The sequence below is a fragment of the Ranitomeya imitator genome, chromosome 8, assembly GCF_032444005.1.
Source record: "Ranitomeya imitator isolate aRanImi1 chromosome 8, aRanImi1.pri, whole genome shotgun sequence".
NCBI classification, from domain to species: Eukaryota; Metazoa; Chordata; class Amphibia; order Anura; family Dendrobatidae; genus Ranitomeya; species Ranitomeya imitator.
This window is the reverse complement of record NC_091289.1, coordinates 90,402,399-90,424,593: the sequence shown is the minus strand read 5'-3', so window position 1 is coordinate 90,424,593 and position 22,195 is coordinate 90,402,399. Positions and strand designations below refer to the sequence as shown.

At 45.5% G+C, this 22,195-nt stretch overlaps 1 protein-coding gene across 7 annotated transcripts in view; it reads right to left on the bottom strand.

Moving 5' to 3' along the window:
• Window positions 1-22,195, bottom strand: part of PDE4DIP (phosphodiesterase 4D interacting protein) — a 1,776,665-nt gene that overhangs the window by 1,021,787 nt on the left and 732,683 nt on the right. For 6 of the 7 annotated variants that reach the window (XM_069737152.1, XM_069737153.1, XM_069737154.1 and 3 more), the window contains one exon: window positions 2,488-2,557. The exons of the other annotated variant lie outside the window; for it this stretch is intronic. In XM_069737152.1, the coding sequence (XP_069593253.1) occupies window positions 2,488-2,557 (70 nt within the window). The remainder of the gene's footprint in view (window positions 1-2,487; window positions 2,558-22,195) is intronic. 7 annotated transcript variants of the gene reach the window in all.

Below are 22,195 nucleotides of genomic sequence, written 5' to 3'. Positions count from 1 at the left end.
CATTTTCTTCCTGAAAATGATTGCAAACACAAATTATTTGGTTTTATTATCTTCATTTAATTTGTCTTAAATGAAAAAACACAAAAGAGAATGAAGCAAAAAGCAAAACATTGATCATTTCACACAAAACTTCAAAAAATGGGCCAGACAAAAGTATTGGCACCCTCAACCTAATACTTGGTTGCACAACCTTTAGCCAAAATAACTGCAACCAACCGCTTCCGGTAACCATCAATGAGTTTCTTACAATGCTCTGCTGGGATTTTAGACCATTCTTCTTAGGCAAACTGCTCCAGGTCCCTGATATTTGAAGGGTGCCTTCTCCAAACTGCCATTTTTAGATCTCTCCACAGGTGTTTTATGGGATTCAGGTCTGGACTCATTGCTGGCCACCTTAGAAGTCTCCAGTGCTTTCTCTCAAACCAATTTCTAGTGCTTTTTGAAGTGTGTTTTGGGTCATTGTCCTGCTGGAAGACCCATGACCTCTGAGGGAGACCCAGCTTTCTCACACTGGGCCCTACATTATGCTGCAAAATTTGTTGGTAGTCTTCAGACTTCATAATGCCATGCACACGGTCAAGCAGTCCAGTGCCAGAGGCAGCAAAGCAACCCCAAAACATCAGGGAACCTCCACCATGTTTGACTGTAGGGACCGTGTTCTTTTCTTTGAATGCCTCTTTTTTTCTCCTGAAAATTCTATGTTGATTCCTTTGCCCAAAAAGCTCTACTTTTGTCTCATCTGACCAGAGAACATTCTTCCAAAATGTTTTAGGCTTTTTCAGGTTAGTTTTGGCAAACTCCAGCCAGGCTTTTTTATATCTTGGGGTAAGAAGTGGGGTCTTCCTGGGTCTCCTACCATACAGTCCCTTTTCATTCAGACGCCGACGGATAGTACGGGTTGACACTGTTGTACCCTCTGACTGCAGGGCAGCTTGAACTTGTTTGGATGTTAGTCTAGGTTCTTTATCCAACATCCGCACAATCTTGAGTTGAAATCTCTTGTCAATTTTTCTTTTCCATCCACATCTAGGGAGGTTAGCCACAGTTCCATGGGCTTTAAACTTCTTGATGACACTGCGCACGGTAGACACAGGAACATTCAGGTCTTTGGAGATGGACTTGTAGCCTTGAGATTGCTCATGCTTCCTCACAATTTGGTTTCTCAAGTCCTCAGACAGTTCTTTGGTCTTTCTTTTCTCCATGCTCAATGTAGTACACACAAGGACACAGGGCAGAGGTTGAGTCAACTTTAATCCATGTCAACTGGCTGCAAGTGTGATTTAGTTATTGTCAACACCTGTTAGATGCCACAGGTAAGTTCCAGGTGCTGTTAATTACACAAATTAGAGAAGCATCACATGATTTTTCAAACGGCGCCAATACTTTTGTCCACCCCCTTTTTTATGTTTGGTGTGGAATTATATCCAATTTGGTTTTAGGACAATTCTTTTTGTGTTTTTTTTTCATTTAAGACAAATTAAATGAAGATATTAATACCAAAGAATTTGTGATTGCAATCATTTTCAGGAAGAAACTGAGTATTATCTGACAATATTGCAGGGGTGTTAATACTTTTGGCCATGACTGTATATGACAGAGAGGTATTTTAGAATAACATGCAGTCACTTGAAAGCAGCTTCAATCACTCCTCCCGAAATAAGACATTGTCGCAGCGGTGCTGTGGTCACTTTCCACAACTTCTTTCATCACAACCCCACTTTTGATAATCCAAATCAACAGCGCTGATAGAAGCTCTGTGACAGGTTAGCGCTGTCCCACAGCTCTTTTCTCTGAAACCGGATGCCATCATGGTGCAGTGATTTAAGAATAGAAGCAGGGTGACAACTGCGCCGTTCCCTGATGATTATTCGTTGAAGGGCAATGAAAAAAGCACGGTGAGTGACAGCAGCACTGCCCCACAGATTCTATCACTGCCTTAAAATGAATCTTTATAAGGGACAGCACCGGTGTCACTCACCCTGCTTCTATCACCTCCCCTTGATAATACCCTATGGCAGAGAAACAAGCTGCGGGCCAGCTGTGACAGAAGCTGTGGGAAAGGTGAGCGCAGCACCTGCATGCTTTCAGTGGTACTGACTCCAGACATCAGCAGAGGGCGGTGATGAAATGAGCTGTGGTAAGTGACCACAGTGATGTCCTCTGGTGACATTTTATTCCAGGCAGGGTGACAGAAGGGAAAAATTAGTGCAGCCCCAGCCTCCTGATGATGTCTCATTTGAGCCCCCTTCAAACAAAAAATCATTGGAAATAAAGATTTAAAAAAGCACATACAGGGATTAGCTGTATAGGGAGAAGAGTAGGGTATTTTGGTATTTTAAAATAAAGAAAATGACAAAAGTGGTTAGGGGTTAACAAATATATATTTATAAAGGGCATTTTATGTATGGGACCACCCCTTCAAGTACAAATAATGATTAATTTATCTACAATGCAAAAAAGGAAATCAGAAAGGACATCAAAATTTACCCTTGGCATCCAAATCTTCAGATTTTATACTGATCGGCAAAGGCTGAACCGAGTAACTTTGGGTAAAAGCCTTGAAAGGTAAAAATAAATGTTACATATTTTAAATCTGTAGATTGGTAATTTTAACAGTATTGAGTTACAAGAAAACACATTCTTCACTGAAGATGACCTTTCAGCAGATTACTCAATTCACACTGCATATATTATTTTGTAGGCCTCTTAGACCTGATGGTGCTGATGTACTTAGCTTTCTTTGGGAGTCTTTAAGACAATGAATGGAGCAGGCAGTGTGTATGCTCAATTACCTCTCCTTTTACACAAGGAATTAGGGGCTACAACAGTTTCCCCCCCTTAACAAAATAGTTATTACTTATAACAGGAGATTGGTGAATATTTCTGGTAAAGGTGTATTCTAGTGTGCAGCAATTAACTTTTCACATTTTTTAATCACTTTTTTGTTTCTATTAGACCATGAAGTTCCGTAATGCTCATTGAGTGAGAGTCACGAACAGAAAGGAAATAATTCGGATCCCAAAATCTATAGAATGCTTATCTCTCTCTGCCACAGCTAAATGCGATTTGGTAAAACTTGACTTACTGTCATTGTACTTTGCTGCAGATTTCCAGCGCAAATTCTGCCTCAAACTCAAGTCTGTATCTGAAACTACTCTGAATGTTAAACACTGTCAAAGTCCACTTTTGCACACCAGTATTTGTAAGCCAAAAACCAAAGTCCGATCAAAACATGAGTGGTGAAAATTTTTCTATAGCTTTTTCCTTTGTAGGGTCTGGTCCACTCCTGGATTTGGCTTACCAATACTAAGAATGCTGAGCAAAATTCTACTTTGCGATAGTGGTCTATATGGTAAGAGATGAGCTTGACAAAGCTACCCAAAACATCTAAATCTGCACAACAAAACTTTTGTGCTACAAACATGGATACTGAATCAGCAGGAGTGTCTAGCTTCTTGAACCTCTTCCGGCTGCAACCAATTTTCATTTTTGCACTCTTATTCTTTACGCACTAGAACAAGAACTTCTATATTTCAAACACAACCATATGTTTACGGGACAAGATGTAGTTCACGAATCACATTCATTTTACCATTCAGTGTACTTGAAAACGGGAGAAAAAATCTAAGTGTGGTGAAATAAAAAAAAATGCAATCAGCCATTATTTTTTTAGGTTTTGTTTTTACTTAAAAGTTTTATTAATTGACCGAAGGGTGCCTTAAATACCACTGTCAGATTGACACTTAAGGGACAAAGCAGTACTTAAGGGACTAACAGAGGCAACCAGAGTTCAGCTCTGATCGCTGCAGTTACAGGCAAAAGACAACTGTACAACAGTCACGATCTGCTGGGAATGACTGACAGCAGGATCAGAATTAGAGACTGGAAGCTGAACACAACCAGGTGGAAAAAAGTTAATTTCCTCCCAGCAGTGGGGCTCTCAGTGTGGGTATTAGAACCTGAAGATGAATTCCAAATCTGCAGATTAATACCGTTATTTTACATGACCGGATCCCTTAAAGTTAAGTTCATACTGTACTTCCTGTTCTGCACAGATTACTTTTCAGTAGTGTTGAGCCACCTCCCTAGTATTCGGGTTCGGTTCGTCGATCAGAGAGGTGTTCGCCGAAACTGTTCGTCGAACGTTCGACGAACACCGTCGAACCCCATTGAAACCAATGGCAGGCAAACACAAACACATACAAACACATGGAAAACACATAGAAAACACTTTAAAAGGTGTCCAAAAGCTGACAAACTGCTCAGAAGACACAACAAACACATGGAAAAGTCACAACTACATATAGTGATGCGAAAAGAAAAAAGGTGGAGAGTAAAAGGAGGAGGGAACACAGATATAGGCATGTCATGCCCTTCTAAAATCAAGAAAGTCTGGAGTAAAAGTCTAAACTCACTCTACCAACACCCAGACGCCTTGACAAAAAAAATAAAAAAATAAATATCTTTAGGTAGAATGGCGGCGGGTCCATTCAGAACACTTTCCTTAGAAGACGTAGTGGTAGTGGTTGGGAGTTGTGCCAAAAAATGAACCAAATACATTCAGACTAATCCACCATTTGTCATATCCAAGGGGCAGGTCAGTAAACGACAACATCGACGCGGAACCAAGTATACTATGTACTGTACCTCCTTTGACGAGGCAATCATGTGGGTCAAGAAGTTGGTAAGGTAGGAGGCAGGGAGTGCACGATCAGAAGGCTAGAGAATACATTTCAAAAAACCTGATCTGCACATCCAAACATAGAGTAGGACCTCGTATAAGAGAGATGCCGTAAAGTGGCTACGAGGTACACATAAAATTGGCCGTTTTTATGCGCTAAAAGCTCTCATTTTTCATATTTCTAGTGCAGTAATGCAGTTTAAATTTCGTGTTTTCAAGTTTGCATGTTTTGGCGCTGCAGTGTGCTGCCCTATTTATTTAACTATATACGAGTTGGCGACTCTGGGTTCAGCACCTGTTCACACTCAGTCTATGTTTGGATGTGCAGATCAGGTTTTTTGAAATGTATTCTCTAGCCTTCTGATCGTGCACTCCCTGCCTCCTAGCTTCAGGTGTTTTAATTATAGTAGGTCCAATACCCCTCCACAGTGAGAGAGAATTTGAGTCCAAGGAGAGGTTTCACATGTACCCATTCAGATGGAGACGTTTATTCTCAGCGAGGTAGGTTTAGAGTAGGACCTCGTATAAGAGAGATGCCGTAAAGTGGCTAAGAGGTACACATAAAATTGGCCATTTTTATGCGCTAAAAGCTCTCATTTTTCATATTTCTAGTGCAGTAATGCAGTTTAAATTTCGTGTTTTCAAGTTTGCATGTTTTGGCGCTGCAGTGTGCTGCCCTATTTATTTAACTATATACGAGTTGGCGACTCTGGGTTCAGCACCTGTTCACACTCAGTCTATGTTTGGATGTGCAGATCAGGTTTTTTGAAATTTAAGAAGTTGGTAAGGGGCACCCTAATGGCCAAAACAGACATTGAGGGGGCATTCCGGTTACTACCTGTGCCTCCGAATAGTGTCCTCCCATTGGGCTGCTTCTGTGAAGGAGCATACTACATAGATCGCTGTTTCCCCATGGGGTGCTCCATATCCTGCTCACTAAATGAGTCGTTTAGTTGCTTCCTCGAATGTGTCGTCATGTAAGGCGGCACATATTATCCATTACCTTGCCCAAAAGATTCGCCACAGTGTGAAAACACGCGGTAGTCCACCTGTGAGAAGGAGAGAGTTGGAGGGAGAGTGGACACCCCAGAGCCGAGGGGTTAGATTGAGAAAGAAAGAAGGCGGTGTAGCTTCCTTCATGGATGGGGTACTCTGCTGAGTAGCACAAAATGCTATTAGGTACAAAACGATTTCCTGGGCTAGATGCGGTTACAAAATAGTAGTTAGGTAAACAGGCGGTGTAGCTTGCTTCATGGTGGGGTACGCTGCTGAGTAGCACTAAATTCTACTAGGCCCAAAAGGATTTCCTGGGCTAGATGCCATTACAAAATAGTAGTTAGGTAAACAGGCGGTGTAGCTTGCTTCATGGGTGGGGTACGCTGCTGAGTATCACTAAATTCTACTAGTCCCAAAAGGATTTACTGGGCTAAATGCCGTTACAAAATAGTAGTTAGGTAAACAGGCGGTGTAGCTTGCTTCATGGGTGGGGTACGCAGCTGAGTATCACTAAATTCTACTTGGCCAAAACAGATTTCCTGGGCTAGATGCTATTACAAAATAGTAGTTAGGTAAACAAGCGGTGTAGCTTGCTTCATGGTTGGGGTACTCTACTGAGTAGCACAAAATGCTATCAGGTACGAAAAGATTTCCTGGGCTAAATGCTGTTAAAAAATAGTACTGAGGTAAACAGGCGGTGTAGCTTGCTTCATGGGTGAAGTATGCTGCTAAGTAGCACCAAATTCTATTAGGCCCAAAAGGATTTCCTGGGCTACATGCCGTTAAAAATAGTACTTAGGTAAACAGGCGGTGGGTGGCTGGGCTACTCTGCTGACTAGCAGACACTGAAGCTTTGGAGCAGACCTTTGAATCCCAGACCATAGTATGAGGAAACAACTCTGCAGACAACCCCACCCACCTGGAATTGACGATGACAACGTCATGTAAAACTCAGCAAGGGGACTAAATAAAAGAGTCTCCATTTTTTCCAAAAATTCGGCCACAGACACCACTTAAGTGGCATCAATTTCGCCAGAGTTTTTTTAAAACGGTTGGTGAGGTGATTTTCAAAAATCATCAAGCTTTTAGTCTCCCTAAGATGACACAGGGGAAGAAAAGTCCTTGCGGATCCAGGATTTGTTCATCTTGATGAATGTTAGTCTGTCTCCATTGTCACTGGACAGCCGCGTGCGCTTATCTGTCAGCACACCACCAGCAGCACTGAACACAAGTTCAGAGAGAACGCTGGCTGCGGGGCACGACAAAACCTCCAAGGCGTGAGTGGTGAGCTCAGGCCATTTTTCAAGATTGGAAGCCCAAAATGAGCAAGGGTCCAGTTCCACAGTCATGGCATGGATGTTAACTTGGAGATAATAATAATAATTATAATCTTTATTTTTATATAGCAATAACATATTCCGCAGCGCTTTAGAGTTTGCACACATTATCATCGCTGTCCCCGTTGGGGCTCACAATCTAAATTCCCTATCAGTATGTCTTTGGAATGTGGGAGGAAACCGGAGTACCCGGAGGAAACCCACGCAAACACGGAGAGAACATACAAACTCTTTGCAGATGTTGTCCTTAGTGGGGCTTGAACCCAGGACTCCAGCGCTGCAAGGCTTCTGTGCTATCCACTGCGCCACCGTACTGCCCTACTCTTGTACCATCCTCTCTAGGCGTTGGCTGTGCGTCAGACTTCTTGTCTCCTGTGGCCTTGGAAAGGATTGTCTAAAAAAATCTTGAAACGATTGGAAAAAATTGCTGTTACCACCAGATACGATGTTACTGTTACGGATTGAGTGATGACTCGATAGTCCCACGGTTGGCAAGTTAGAATTCAGAGACTCACTACGTGCACCACTGGTGTTTTGTGGAAAAGCAGATGTTAGATTATGTAACAGTCTCTGCTGATACTCCTGCATGCGTGAATCCCTTTCTATGGCAGGAATTATTTCGCCAAATTTGCTTTTGTACCGGGGATCTAAGAGTGTGGCAACCCAGTAGTCGGTATTACTTCGGATTCTGACATTCCGAGGGTCATGTTGCAGGTAGTGCAGCAAGAAGGCACTCATGTGTCTTGCGCATCCAGGAGGACCAAGTCCTTGTTGTCTTGGTAGTGGCGAGGTGAGAATCATGCTTCCTTCGTCTGCCCTCTCCCCCCAACCTCGCACAACAGAAATTTGATCAAGGTCTCCCTCATCTGATGAGTCTTCCATGCCCAGCGCCAGTTCGTCCTCTACTTCTTCCTCGCCTCCTGCACCTTCCTCAACAGTTTGGCTGCTACCATGCGCCCTCTGTAACCCCTCTCCCCCAGCCTCCAATGCCAGCCGCCTTGGTGCTGCCAACCTTCTTGACCTTGGAGATATGATCCCTTCCGCATACGACTCCTCCTGTTCCTCCTCCGCCTCCTCTTGTTCCACCACCTGACTTTGAACACTGTGTAAGGTGTGCTCCAGCATGTAAATCACCGGAATGGTCATGCTGATAATGGCATAGTCAGCACTAAACATCTTCATTGCTATTTCAAAACTGTGCAGAAGGGTGCATAGGTCCTTGATTTGAGACCACTCCTGCAGCGTGATTTGCCCCACCTCTTGATCTCGTTTGCCCATGCTATACGTCATAACGCATTGCACCAGGGCTCGTTGATGCTGCCACAGTCGCTGCAACATGTGCAGAGTTGAAATCCACCTTGTGGGCACATCGCATTTCAGCCAGTGAACTGGCAGGCTCAACGATTTCTGTAGAGATGCAAGTCGTCGAGCTGCGAAATGCGAACGGCGGAAGTGAGAACACAGCGACCGTGCCCTATGCAGAAGCCGATCTAGTCTGGGATAGTGAGATAAAAATTTCTGGACAACCAGGTTCAAAACTTGAGCCATACAAGGCACGTGTGTGACATTGCCCCGGTGAAGGGCCGCACCAAGGTTTGCAGCATTGTCGCACACAGCCTTCCCTGGCTGCAGGTTGAGTGGAGACAACCATTGATGGAACTCGGTCTCCAGAGCTGACCACAACTCCTCTGCTGTGTGACTCACATTTTCCAGACATTTCAATGTAAACACTGTCTGATGCCATTGAGCCCTGGTGACAGCATAGTGAGGAGGTGTGCAGGATTCCTTCTGTGCAGTTACAACGCGGGTGGCATTACCAGACAGGCTTTGGGTGCAGGTAGAGGACCGAGAGGAGGTTGAGGAGGCAGAAGCAGTGGAGGAACTTCTAGATACAGAGGATCGATGAGCAACTCATGGCGACGGCAAGACTTGGACAGCAGCCCCTTCTCCTGATGTTGCCGTAGTTACCCAGTGCCCAGTCACCGACATGTAACGCCCCTGTCCATGTCTACTCGTCCAAGTGTCTGTGGTGAAATGCACCCTGTCACACACAGAGTTTCTCAAGGAAGCGGTGATGTTGTGTGCGACACGCTGGTGCAGCGCAGGCACGGCTTTCTTTGAGAAGTAGTGGCGACTGGGCATCTGGTACTGGGGCACTGCGACGGACATAAGGTCTCGAAAATCCTCTGTGTCCACTGTTATGGGCTGGTGATTAAGGAGCGACATGTGACTAGCTCTGAGCAGGTGGGAACTATACTGACCGCAGTCCCTAAGCTCAACACAACACTAGAAGTAGCCGTGGAATGCTCCTAACTCTGCCTAGGCATCTCGTCACAGCCTAAGAGCTAACTACCCCTAAAGATAGAAGCAGGAAAACTATCTTGCCTCAGAGAAAATCCCAAAAGGATAGATAGCCCCCACATGTAATGACTGTGAGAGGAGAAGGAAATGACATACGCAGTATGAAACAAGATTTAGCACAGGAGGCCACTTGTAGCTTGATAGGAATAGTACAGGAAAGAGCACTGTGCGGTCAGTAATAAAACCTAGAAAAAGTCCACCGCAGAGAAATGCAAAAAACTCCACACCTAACTAAAGGTGTGGAGGGCAAACTCTGCTGCCCAGAGCTTCCAGCTTAGCTGAATAGATCCATACTGATAAACTGGACAAAAGAGCAAAAACAAAGACAGTACTGAACAACAAAGTCCACAATAAGTGAACTGCAAAGGACAAGCAAGGACTTAGCTTTGCAGAACTGGTCAGAGTGTCAGGAAAATCCAAAGAGCAATGACTCCAGGCTGGAACAATTGACAACTGGCATTGAATGAGGGCTAAGGCCAGACTAATATAGCCGAGCCCATAAGACGATCAGTGAAAACAGCTGCAGAAGCTAAATCCAAGAAGCAGCCATACCACTCAAAACCACAGGAGGGAGCCCAAGAGCAGAACTCACAAAAATACTACTTACAACCACCGGAGGGAGCCCAAGAGCGGAATTCACAACAGTCCACCAGGCAGAAAGGCAGCATTTCTGTAGCCAACAGCTTGCTGATGGAGAAATTCAACCTCTTAGCTTTGTCATGGCTAGGAGGAAATGGTCTTTTACTTGTCCACATCTGAGGGACTGAGGGCTGGCTGCCGTGCTTAGACGGAGTTGAGTAGGGTGTCCCCGGCAAACTGCTGGTCTGTGAGGAAGGTGCAGGCGGAGATGTTATGTTGCCTTGATCAAAATGTGGTGTCGATGTCGGAGAGCACTCAACACCAGCAGGTGTTTCCACTAGCAAATGTCCTGACGACCTGCCAATCACACTGGCTGTTGCGGGTAAAGAGGTGGAAGGTCTGCATCCAAAACAATGTGCGACTGCTGTCCTCACAGTCACAGAGGATGAAGAGGACGCAGATGCACTTGATGGGGCAGATAGTGGTTGACCCGGCCCACTAGGCCGCATTGTAGCACAGTGAGCTTCCCACTGCAACTTATGCCTCTTATCCATGTGACGGTTCATGCATGAAGTACTCAAGCTAGTGATTTTTTGGCCTCTACTGAGATTTTGTTGACAAATCTTACAGACAACATGAGTTGGGTCATCCTTTGCGATGCCAAAAAATGCACAGGCTATGCAAGGCTTAGAGCCCGTGCGACCTGGAGAGCCACCACGACTTCTGGTCTGAGGTACAGTTGGGGTTGAGGATGCAGTTGTTGACGTGCTTCCAGTACTCCGTCTCTGTCCAGGGAGGCACACCGTTACCTCGTCGTCAGACTCGTCACTAGCATCCTCCTCCAGCTCCTCTGCTGACCTCATTGACTGGCGGACTGGGGATTGACAGTAAGTGGGGTCTACAACCTCGTCATCATCATCCTGTGTGTTCTCACACCCGTTGTCCTCAGAGCCAACCTCTTCCTTCCCCGACCGAAAAGTCAAGTTTTCGTTCCAATCAGGTATCTCAGTCTCATCATCATCTACCTCATTGTCTCCACTAACAGGAGTTACAGTTTTGGAACGAGGGTCTATATTATACTCAGAACCTTCTTCATCTCGGCCTGGATCTGACTCACAAAGATTCTGGGCATCAGTGCAGATCATTTCCTCATCTGGATTCACAGAAGCTCTGGAGCCGACCTCTGATTCCCAGGCTATAGTATGCGTAAACAGCTCTACAGATTCAACCATGTGTGTTATCCCATGCTCAGACAGGCAGCTGGAGACTTGGGAGCTGTGAGGAAGCAAGTGCAATTGGCGTGACAACTCTGAGGACTGGAGTAGTTGTGATGTTGAAGTTGATATGGAGGAGAGCCCACTTGAACGAACACTTGATATCCGTTCAAGCACCTGCTGTTTTTGTGCCTCATCTGGAATTTTTGGCGATGCTTGTAGCGATGGTCGTAAGAAAGGGATCATATCAGATTGTCCACGAAAAGAAGTAGACATCTTACTTTGGCTGGAAGATGGTCTTTCTTCTGCAGATGATACTGTTGCTTTACCACCTACCCCACGGACACAACCTTTTTTCCCCTTTCCAACACGCCTATTCCCCTTTCCACCAGCAGCAGGCCTTTTGCCACTCATTTTTGTGCTTAACTAATTGGCAACTCTGTATCTGTAGTTGTTGGCACAACAACCGATGGATGAAAACCGAGCAGAACTGGTGGCCAAACTGTGGTACAAGGCCCAAAACTAATAACTGGATTAGATGCAGTGAAAATAACGATACACAGCTGGTATAGTTTGTTTCACAGGCGGGCTACTCTGCTGACGTGCAGACACTGCTCATAGGTCCAAAACAATTAACTGGATTAGATGCAGTGAAAATAACGATACACAGGCGGTATAGTTAGTTTCGCAGGTGGACTACTCTGCTGACGTGCAGACACTGCTCCTAGGCCCTACACTAATAACTGGATTATAACTGGATTAGATGCAGTGAAAATAGAGATACACAGGCGGTATAGTTTGTTTTACAGGCGGGCTACTCTGCTGACATGCAGACACTGCTCATAGGCCCTAAACTATTAACTGGGTTAGATGCAGTAAAAATTGAGATACAAAGGCGGTGTAGCTAGCTTCACAGGCGGGCTACTCAGATGACTATCAGACAATGCTACTAGCCCAAAAGGATTGGCTGAGCTACATTACACCAAATGCTCTTACAAACACTTGCACAGCACTGGCACAGACCTGCCTGGCAAACAGAGCTATGAACTGCTGTAACCTACCCTGAAAACTAGTCCTGACTCCTCCCGACCCCCTAAACCTCTCTCTCTGACAATTCGCTCCAAAAAAACACTCTTTGTCTGTATAGCGGCCACAGCAGCAGTGGTGCCGTCTAACACTAAGCTGCAGCAGTGAGGAAATGGTGGCGACGGGGCAAATGGCTGATTCTTATAGGTCAAGGACATGCGACAAACACAGCCAATGACACATGCCCTTGCTTGTGTGCATCACATGCACATTGCCGTGTGTGTGCGCACTGCTGATAGGCTGAGAGACTGCACCGCCCCACTGTAAATCTGGGAAAGAAAAAAAAAAATGGAGATCGGCGTTATTTCAGCACAGATCTATCCCCTGCCCACTATACACTGAAACAGTCTATTAACAATGATAAATAGTTTTAATGTGCAAATCAAGCGAGGCTTTTGCTGAACGAACAGTTATCGAACAGAAACTCGAACAGCCGAATTTTAAGCAAATTGTTCGGGTTCGTCGAATGACTCGAACACCGCCCAAAACAGCTCAAATTTGAGATTGGCTAACAGTTCGACTCAAACACCGCTCATCTCTACTTTTCAGCAGTCACCTTGTGATCCCAGACAAAAATACAGTGATAGGCACACACACATACACACACAATCATCACAGACCACCGCCCTCTGCAAAATGACTTCATCAAAGGCTGGAGAACATGCCTGAAAAACTTTCCTATCGAAATTAATGAGTCAGAGCCATTTTATTGCCATCAAATGTAGTAATTGTGTACAGAAAAAAATAAAATAAAAAAATCAGATAAAAAAATTTAAAGGGCATATCAGTGAGTTAAAAAAAAAGTCTTCGCACTCACAAGCATGTAGTTTATATAAGAGGCAGCTATCTGCCTGTTGTACCCGTAGCCTATTGTGAATTCTGTTGTCAAGCTCCCTCCTGTGGTCATGAATGGTACTTCGGTTGGTTCTGTCCATGGACTTCCTTTGGTGGCTGTGAGTGGAGCTGCTGCTTCTGAGTTTCCTTTCACAGGTGACGAGGTTAATTCGTTAGCTGGCTGCTCTATTTAACTCCACTTAGATCATTGCTCCATGCCAGCTGTCAATGTTCTAGTATTGGTCTAGTTAGCTTCTGGATCGTTCTGGTGACCTGTCTTCTCCATCAGAAGCTAAGTTCCTGCTTATTTTTCACTTGTTTGCTATTTTTCTGTCCAGCGTGCTATTTTGATTTTTGTCTCGCTTGCTGGACGCTCTGGGATGCAGAGTGGCGCCTCCGCACCGTGAGTCGGTGCGGAGGGTCTTTTTGCGCACTCTGCGTGGTTTTTTGTAGTTTTTTGTGCTCACCGCAAAGTTACCTTTCCTATCCTCTGTTCAGTAAGTCGGGCCTCTCTTTGCTAAAATCTATTTAATCTCTGTGTTTGTGATTTTCATCTTTACTCACAGTCATTATATGTGGGGGGCTGCCTTTTCCTTTGGGGAATTTCTCTGAGGCAAGGTAGGCTTTATTTTTCTATCTTTAGGGCTAGCTAGTTCTGAGGCTGTGACGAGTTGCATAGGGAGCGTTAGGAGCAATCCACGGCTATTTCTAGTGTGTGTGATAGGATTAGGGATTGCGGTCAGCAGAGCTTGTCCTGTATTATTGTAGCTATCAGGTCTTTCCATGTGCTCTTAACCACCAGGTCCATTATTGTCCTAACCACCAGGTCATAACAGTACAGCTGGCCCAAAGTATTAATGCATCTCAATAGAGGGATAAGAGAAGTTCTGAGACCATTTTTTTTTTCTTTGCAGTGTGTTTTGTCTCTCTTTTCCCCTTTACCTCTGGGTGGTTCAGGACACAGGTGTAGATATGGACATTCAAGGTCTGTCCTCTTGGATGGATAATCTCACTGCAAGGGTACAAAACATTCAAGATTTTGTGGTTCAGAATCCGATGTCAGAGCCTAGGATTCCAATTCCTGATTTGTTTTTTGGGGATAGATCTAAGTTTCTGAATTTCAAAAATAATTGTAAATTGTTTCTTGCTTTGAAACCTCGCTCCTCAGGTGACCCTGTTCAACAAGTGAAAATCATTATTTCTTTGTTACGTGGCGACCCTCAAGACTGGGCATTTTCCCTTGCGCCAGGAGATCCGGCATTGCGTGATGTTGATGCGTTTTTTCTGGCGCTTGGATTGCTTTATGATGAACCAAATTCAGTGGATCAGGCAGCGAAAATCTTGCTGGCTCTGTGTCAGGGTCAGGATGAGGTAGAGATATATTGTCAGAAGTTTAGGAAGTGGTCTGTACTCACTCAGTGGAATGAGTGTGCCCTGGCAGCAATTTTCAGAAAGGGTCTCTCTGAAGCCCTTAAGGATGTCATGGTGGGATTTCCCATGCCTGCTGGTCTGAATGAGTCTATGTCTTTGGCCATTCAGATCGATCGACGCTTGCGTGAGCGTAAAGCTGTGCACCATTTGGCGGTATTATCTGAGCATAGACCTGAGCCTATGCAATGTGATAGGACTTTGACCAGAGCTGAACGGCAAGAACACAGACGTCGGAAGGGGCTGTGTTTTTACTGTGGTGATTCCACTCATGCTATCTCCGATTGTCCTAAGCGCACTAAGCGGTTCGCTAGGTCTGCCACCATTGGTACTGTACAGTCGAAATTTCTTTTGTCCGTTACTCTGATTTGCTCTTTGTCATCCTATTCTGTTATTTGTGGATTCAGGCGCTGCCCTGAATTTGATGGACTTGGAGTTTGCTAGGCGCTGTGTTTTTTTCTTGGAGCCCTTGCAGTATCCTATTCCATTGAGAGGAATTGATGCTACGCCTTTGGCCAAAAATAAGCCTCAGTACTGGACCCAATTGACCATGTGCATGGCTCCTGCACATCAGGAGGATATTCGCTTTTTGGTGTTGCATAATCTGCATGATGTGGTCGTTTTGGGGTTGCCATGGCTACAGGTCCATAATCCAGTATTGGATTGGAAATCTATGTCTGTGTCCAGCTGGGGTTGTCAGGGGGTACATGGTGATGTTCCATTGCTGTCAATTTCGTCTTCCACTTCTTCTGAAGTCCCGGAGTTTTTGTCGGATTACCGGGATGTATTTGATGAGCCCAAATCCAGTGCCCTACCTCCTCATAGGGATTGCGATTGTGCTATTAATTTGATTCCTGGTAGTAAGTTTCCTAAGGGCCGACTGTTCAATTTATGTGTGCCAGAACACGCCGCTATGCGGAGTTATATAAAGGAATCCTTGGAGAAAGGCCATATTCGCCCGTCGTCATCACCGTTAGGAGCAGGGTTCTTTTTTGTGGCCAAGAAGGATGGTTCTTTGAGACCTTGTATTGATTACCGCCTTCTTAATAAAATTACAGTCAAATTTCAGTATCCTTTGCCGCTGCTGTCTGATTTGTTTGCTCGTATTAAAGGGACTAGTTGGTTCACCAAGATAGATCTTCGAGGGGCGTATAATCTTGTGCGTATTAAACAGGGCGATGAATGGAAAACAGCATTTAATACGCCCGAGGGCCATTTTGAGTACCTGGTTATGCCATTCAGGCTTTCCAATGCTCCATCAGTATTTCAGTCCTTTATGCATGACATCTTCCAAGAGTACCTGGATAAATTCCTGATTGTATATTTGGATGATATTTTGGTCTTTTCGGATGATTGGGAGTCTCATGTGAAGCAGGTCAGAATAGTGTCCCAGGTCCTTCGTGCAAATTCCTTGTTTGTGAAGGGGTCAAAGTGTCTCTTTGGAGTTCAGAAGGTTTCATTTTTGGGTTTCATTTTTTCCCCTTCTACTATCGAGATGGACCCTGTTAAAGTCCAGGCCATTTATGATTGGACTCAGCCGACATCTGTGAAGAGCCTGCAAAAGTTCCTGGGCTTTGCTAATTTTTATCGTAGCTTCATCGCTAATTTTTCTAGTGTTGCTAAACCGTTGACTGATTTGACCAAGAAGGGTGCTGATGTGGTCAATTGGTCTTCTGCGGCTGTGGAAGCTTTTCAGGAGTTGAAACGTCATTTTTCTTCTGCCCATGTGTTGTGCCAGCCAGATGTTTCGCTCCCGTATCAGGTCGAGGTTGATGCTTCTGAGATTGGAGCAGGGGCTGTTTTGTCACAAAGAAGTTCTGATGGCTCGGTGTTGAAACCATGTGCTTTCTTTTCTAGAAAGTTTTCGCCTGCTGAGCGCAATTATGATGTTGGCAATCGAGAGTTGTTGGCTATGAAGTGGGCATTCGAGGAATGGCGTCATTGGCTTGAAGGAGCCAAGCATCGCGTGGTGGTCTTGACGGATCACAAGAATTTGACTTATCTCGAGTCGGCCAAACGGTTGAATCCTAGACAGGCTCGATGGTCGCTATTTTTCTCCCGTTTTGATTTTGTGGTTTCGTACCTTCCGGGCTCTAAGAATGTGAAGGCTGATGCCCTGTCAAGGAGTTTTGTGCCTGACTCTCCGGGTGTTCCGGAGCCGGCGGGTATTCTCAAAGAGGGGGTAATTTTGTCTGCCATCTCCCCTGATTTGCGGCGGGTGCTGCAAAAATTTCAGGCTGATAGACCTGACCGTTGCCCAGCGGAGAAACTGTTTGTCCCTGATAAATGGACTAGTAGAGTTATCTCTGAGGTTCATTGCTCGGTGTTGGCTGGTCATCCTGGAATCTTTGGTACCAGAGATTTGGTGGCTAGATCCTTCTGGTGGCCGTCTTTGTCACGGGATGTGCGTTCTTTTGTGCAGTTCTGTGGGACTTGTGCTCGGGCTAAGCCCTGCTGTTCTCGTGCCAGTGGGTTGCTTTTGCCCTTGCCAGTCCCGAAGAGGCCCTGGACGCATATTTCTATGGATTTTATTTCGGATCTCCCTGTCTCTCAAAAGATGTCGGTCATTTGGGTGGTTTGTGATCGCTTCTCTAAGATGGTCCATTTGGTACCCTTGTCTAAATTGCCTTACTCCTCTGATTTGGTGCCATTGTTTTTCCAGCATGTGGTTCGTTTACATGGCATTCCGGAGAACATCGTTTCGGACAGAGGTTCCCAGTTTGTTTCGAGGTTTTGGCGATCTTTTTGTGCTAGGATGGGAATTAATTTGTCTTTTTCCTCGGCTTTCCATCCTCAGACAAATGGCCAAACCGAACGAACTAATCAGACTTTGGAAACATTTCTGAGATGCTTTGTTTCTGCTGATCAGGATGATTGGGTGTCCTTTTTGCCTTTGGCCGAGTTCGCCCTTAATAATCGGGCCAGCTCAGCTACTTTGGTTTTGCCGTTTTTCTGCAATTCTGGTTTCCATCCTCGTTTCTCTTCAGGGCAGGTTGAGTCTTCGGACTGTCCTGGTGTAGATACTGTGGTGGATAGGTTGCAGCAGATTTGGACTCATGTGGTGGACAATTTGACATTGTCCCAGGAGAAGGTTTCGCTAACCGCCGACGCTGTGTGGGTCCCCGACTTCGTGTTGGGGATTTGGTTTGGTTGTCGTCTCCTATATGTTCATATGTTCCTATGAAGGTTTCCTCTCCTAAGTTTAAGCCTCGTTTCATTGGTCCGTATAAGATTTCTGAGGTTCTCAATCCTGTGTCATTTCGTTTGACCCTTCCAGCTTCTTTTCCATCCATAATATGTTCCATAGGTCGTTATTGCGGAGATACGTGGCGCCTGTGGTTCCATCCGTTGATCCTCCTGCCCCGGTGTTGGTTGAGGGGGAGTTGGAGTATGTGGTGGAGAAGATTTTGGATTCTCGTATTTCGAGACGGAAACTCCAGTACCTGGTCAAGTGGAAGGGTTATGGTCAGGAAGATAATTCCTGGGTTTTTGCCTCTGATGTTCATGCTGCCGATCTGGTTCGTGCCTTTCATTTGGCTCGTCCTGGTCGGCCTGGGGGCTCTGGTGAGGGTTCGGTGACCCCTCCTCAAGGGGGGGGGGGGTACTGTTGTGAATTCTGTTGTCAAGCTCCCTCCTGTGGTCATGAATGGTACTTCGGCTGGTTCTGTCCATGGACTTCCTTTGGTGGCTGTGAGTGGAGCTGCTGCTTCTGAGTTTCCTTTCACAGGTGACGAGGTTAATTCGTTAGCTGGCTGCTCTATTTAACTCCACTTAGATCATTGCTCCATGCCAGCTGTCAATGTTCTAGTATTGGTCTAGTTAGCTTCTGGATCGTTCTGGTGACCTGTCTTCTCCATCAGAAGCTAAGTTCCTGCTTATTTTTCACTTGTTTGCTATTTTTCTGTCCAGCGTGCTATTTTGATTTTTGTCTCGCTTGCTGGACGCTCTGGGATGCAGAGTGGCGCCTCCGCACCGTGAGTCGGTGCGGAGGGTCTTTTTGCGCACTCTGCGTGGTTTTTTGTAGTTTTTTGTGCTCACCGCAAAGTTACCTTTCCTATCCTCTGTTCAGTAAGTCGGGCCTCTCTTTGCTAAAATCTATTTAATCTCTGTGTTTGTGATTTTCATCTTTACTCACAGTCATTATATGTGGGGGGCTGCCTTTTCCTTTGGGGAATTTCTCTGAGGCAAGGTAGGCTTTATTTTTCTATCTTTAGGGCTAGCTAGTTCTGAGGCTGTGACGAGTTGCATAGGGAGCGTTAGGAGCAATCCACGGCTATTTCTAGTGTGTGATAGGATTAGGGATTGCGGTCAGCAGAGTTCCCACTTCCCAGAGCTTGTCCTGTATTACTGTAGCTATCAGGTCTTTCCGTGTGCTCTTAACCACCAGGTCCATTATTGTCCTAACCACCAGGTCATAACAGTAGCCGGTCATTGACACTCCTGCCGGAGATTCAGCTGCTCCCTGTGAGATCAGCAGATTATCTTCTTGCTGATAAGATTGGGCTATTGACATCATGCTGATTGACAGCCGGCTTCCCTCAATTAGGCAGTGGGGAGCCAGCTTTCAATCAGGATGACACCAATAGTCCCACACTGTCAACACAAAAAGAAACTGCCTTTATGTTCATGTGACGTAAGCAGACTTCTGTGACTGCTTTGTGCAACTACTTGCCTGCTAGTGTTTACGCACGTTTTTTTTTTAAAGTCCCGGATATCCAATTTAAGTATCATTATCTGTTTTTTCTGCCACGGCTACATTCTAATAGGGCACTTCAGAGTCTTTATCTTGGAACTGTTGGTCTCAACAGTTAAACCATACCAATCAGGAAATGATCACGCATAGTGGGAATAGATGATAACTTTAAAGTTGGGAACAAGTCTTTAACATATCAGTACTGGTGCATGGCGATTAGTACCCCACAAAGCCTGTTTCACAGAATTGGTACTTGGCGATTAGTACCCCACAATGTGTGACTCACAGAACTGGTACTTCGCGATCAGTACCACATAAAGCGTGATTCACAGAACCGGTACTTGGCGATTAGTACCTCACAAAGCGTGATTCACAGAACTGGTAATTGGCAATCAGTACCTCACAAAGCGTGATTCACAGAACTGGTACTTGGCGATCAGTACCCCATAAAGCGTGATTCACAGAACTGGTATTTGGCGATTAGTACCCCACAATGCGTGATTCACAGAACTGGTACTTGGCGATTAGTACCCCATAAAGCGTGATTCACAGAATTGGTATATGGTGATTAGTACCCCACAATGCGTGATTCACAGAACTGGTACTTGGCGATCAGTACCCCATAAAGAGTGATTCACAGAACTGATAATTGGGGATCAGTACCTCACAAAGCGTGATTCACAGAACTGGTACTTGGCGATCAGTACCCTACAAAGCGTGATTCACAGAACTGGTACTTGGCAATCAGTACCCCATAAAGCGTGATTCACAGAACTGGTGCTTGGTGATCAGTACACCATAAAGCGTGATTCACAGAACTGGTATATGGTGATTAGTACCCCACAATGCATGATTCATAGAACTGGTACTTGGCAGTCAGTACCCCACAAAGCGTGATTCACAGAACTGGTACTTGGCGATCAGTACCCCATAAAGCGTGATTCACACAACTGGTACTTGATGATTAGTACCCCACAATGCGTGATTCACAGAACTGGTACTTGGCGATCAGTACCCCATAAAGAGTGATTCACAGAACTGGTACTTGGCGATCAGTACCCCATAAAGCGTGATTCACAGAACTGATAATTGGGGATCAGTACCTCACAAAGCGTGATTCACAGAACTGGTACTTGGCGATCAGTACCCTACAAAGCGTGATTCACAGAACTGGTACTTGGCAATCAGTACCCCATAAAGCGTGATTCACAGAACTGGTGCTTGGCGATCAGTACACCATAAAGCGTGATTCACAGAACTGGTATATGGTGATTAGTACCCCACAATGCATGATTCATAGAACTGGTACTTGGCAGTCAGTACCCCACAAAGCGTGATTCACAGAACTGGTACTTGGCGATCAGTACCCCATAAAGCGTGATTCACACAACTGGTACTTGATGATTAGTACCCCACAATGCGTGATTCACAGAACTGGTACTTGGCGATCAGTACCCCATAAAGAGTGATTCACAGAACTGGTACTTGGCGATCAGTACCCCATAAAGCGTGATTCACAGAACTGATAATTGGGGATCAGTACCGCACAAAGCGTGATTCACAGAACTGGTACTTGGCGATCAGTACACCATAAAGCGTGATTCACAGAACTGGTACTTGGCGATCAGTACCCCATAAAGCATGATTCACAGAACTGGGAATTGGCGATCAGGACTTCACAAAGAATGATTCACAGAACTGGTACTTGGCAATCAGTACCCCATAAAGCGTGATTCACAGAACTGGTACTTGGCAATTAGTACCCCAACTGGCCAGTCACTGTAAACAATGTTTCTGTTTGTTTTCACTTTCACCCCTATAATCCTTCACTTTCTGCTAACTCCCCTGATCCCTACACCAAGTAAGGAACTGTTCATCTCTGCTTCAATCCTCCCCATCCACCTCACCTCCTCCTCAAAACTGTTCCTTCACATACAATCCTCTGTCTCCAAACACAGACAGCCCCCTCTTGCCCTCTCCTGCTAACACTTTCTCTGCTCCTTCACTGCTGGTGATATCTCTCCAAATCCTGGTCCTCCTCACCACATTCCCACAGTCATTTCTACCTCCCAACCACGCTCCATCACAACCTTCCGTAACCTCTCTAACCTTATACCCAGTCACCCAGCCCCCGCTTCCCTAGTCCCACTAACAGGAGCTCTGTGGAACGCTCGCTCTGTCTGCAACAAGCTTTCCTACATCCATGATCTTTTTGTTACTACCAAACTTTCCTTCCTCACCATCACCGAAACCTGGCTCACCCCTTCTGACACAGCCTCTCCTGCTGCACTTTCGTATGGTGGTTTCCACTTTTCTCACACCCCCAGCCGCAAACATGGCGGAGGAGTTGGTTTTATTCTGTCAGATACCTGCTCCTTCACCCCAATCCCACTGCCACCCTCTGTTACCCTCCCTTCCTTTGAGGTGCACTCTGTGCGCATCTACTCCCCCTCCAACCTCTAACTGGCTGTCATCTACCACCCCCCAAGGCCAGCCACCACCTTCTTTAACCACTTCACTACCTGGTTACTTCATTTCCTTTCTGCGGACATCCCTACTATCATCATGGGCAACTTCAACATCCCCATTGACACTTCCCTCTCAGCTGCAACTTCTATCTCTCACTTCCTCTTTCGGCCTCACTCAATGGTCTTCTACAGCCACCCAGAAAGATGGCCACACACTGGACCTCATCTTCACCCGCCTCTGCTCCCTATCTAATCTCTCTAACTCACCTCTTCCTCTCTCTGACCACAACCTTCTCACATTCTCTTCCCTCTCCACTCCATGTCTACAATCCCCACCCCAAAAACTTTCACACCCTCGCAGAAATCTTAAACACCTTGACCTACACTCATTCTCTGAATCCCTCCTCCCTCTCACAGATATAAGTTCCTTACACAATGCGGATGATGCTGCCGCTCTATATAACACCACAATAGCTGTAGCTTTGGAATCTGCTGCCCCACTTACACATGCCAAAGTT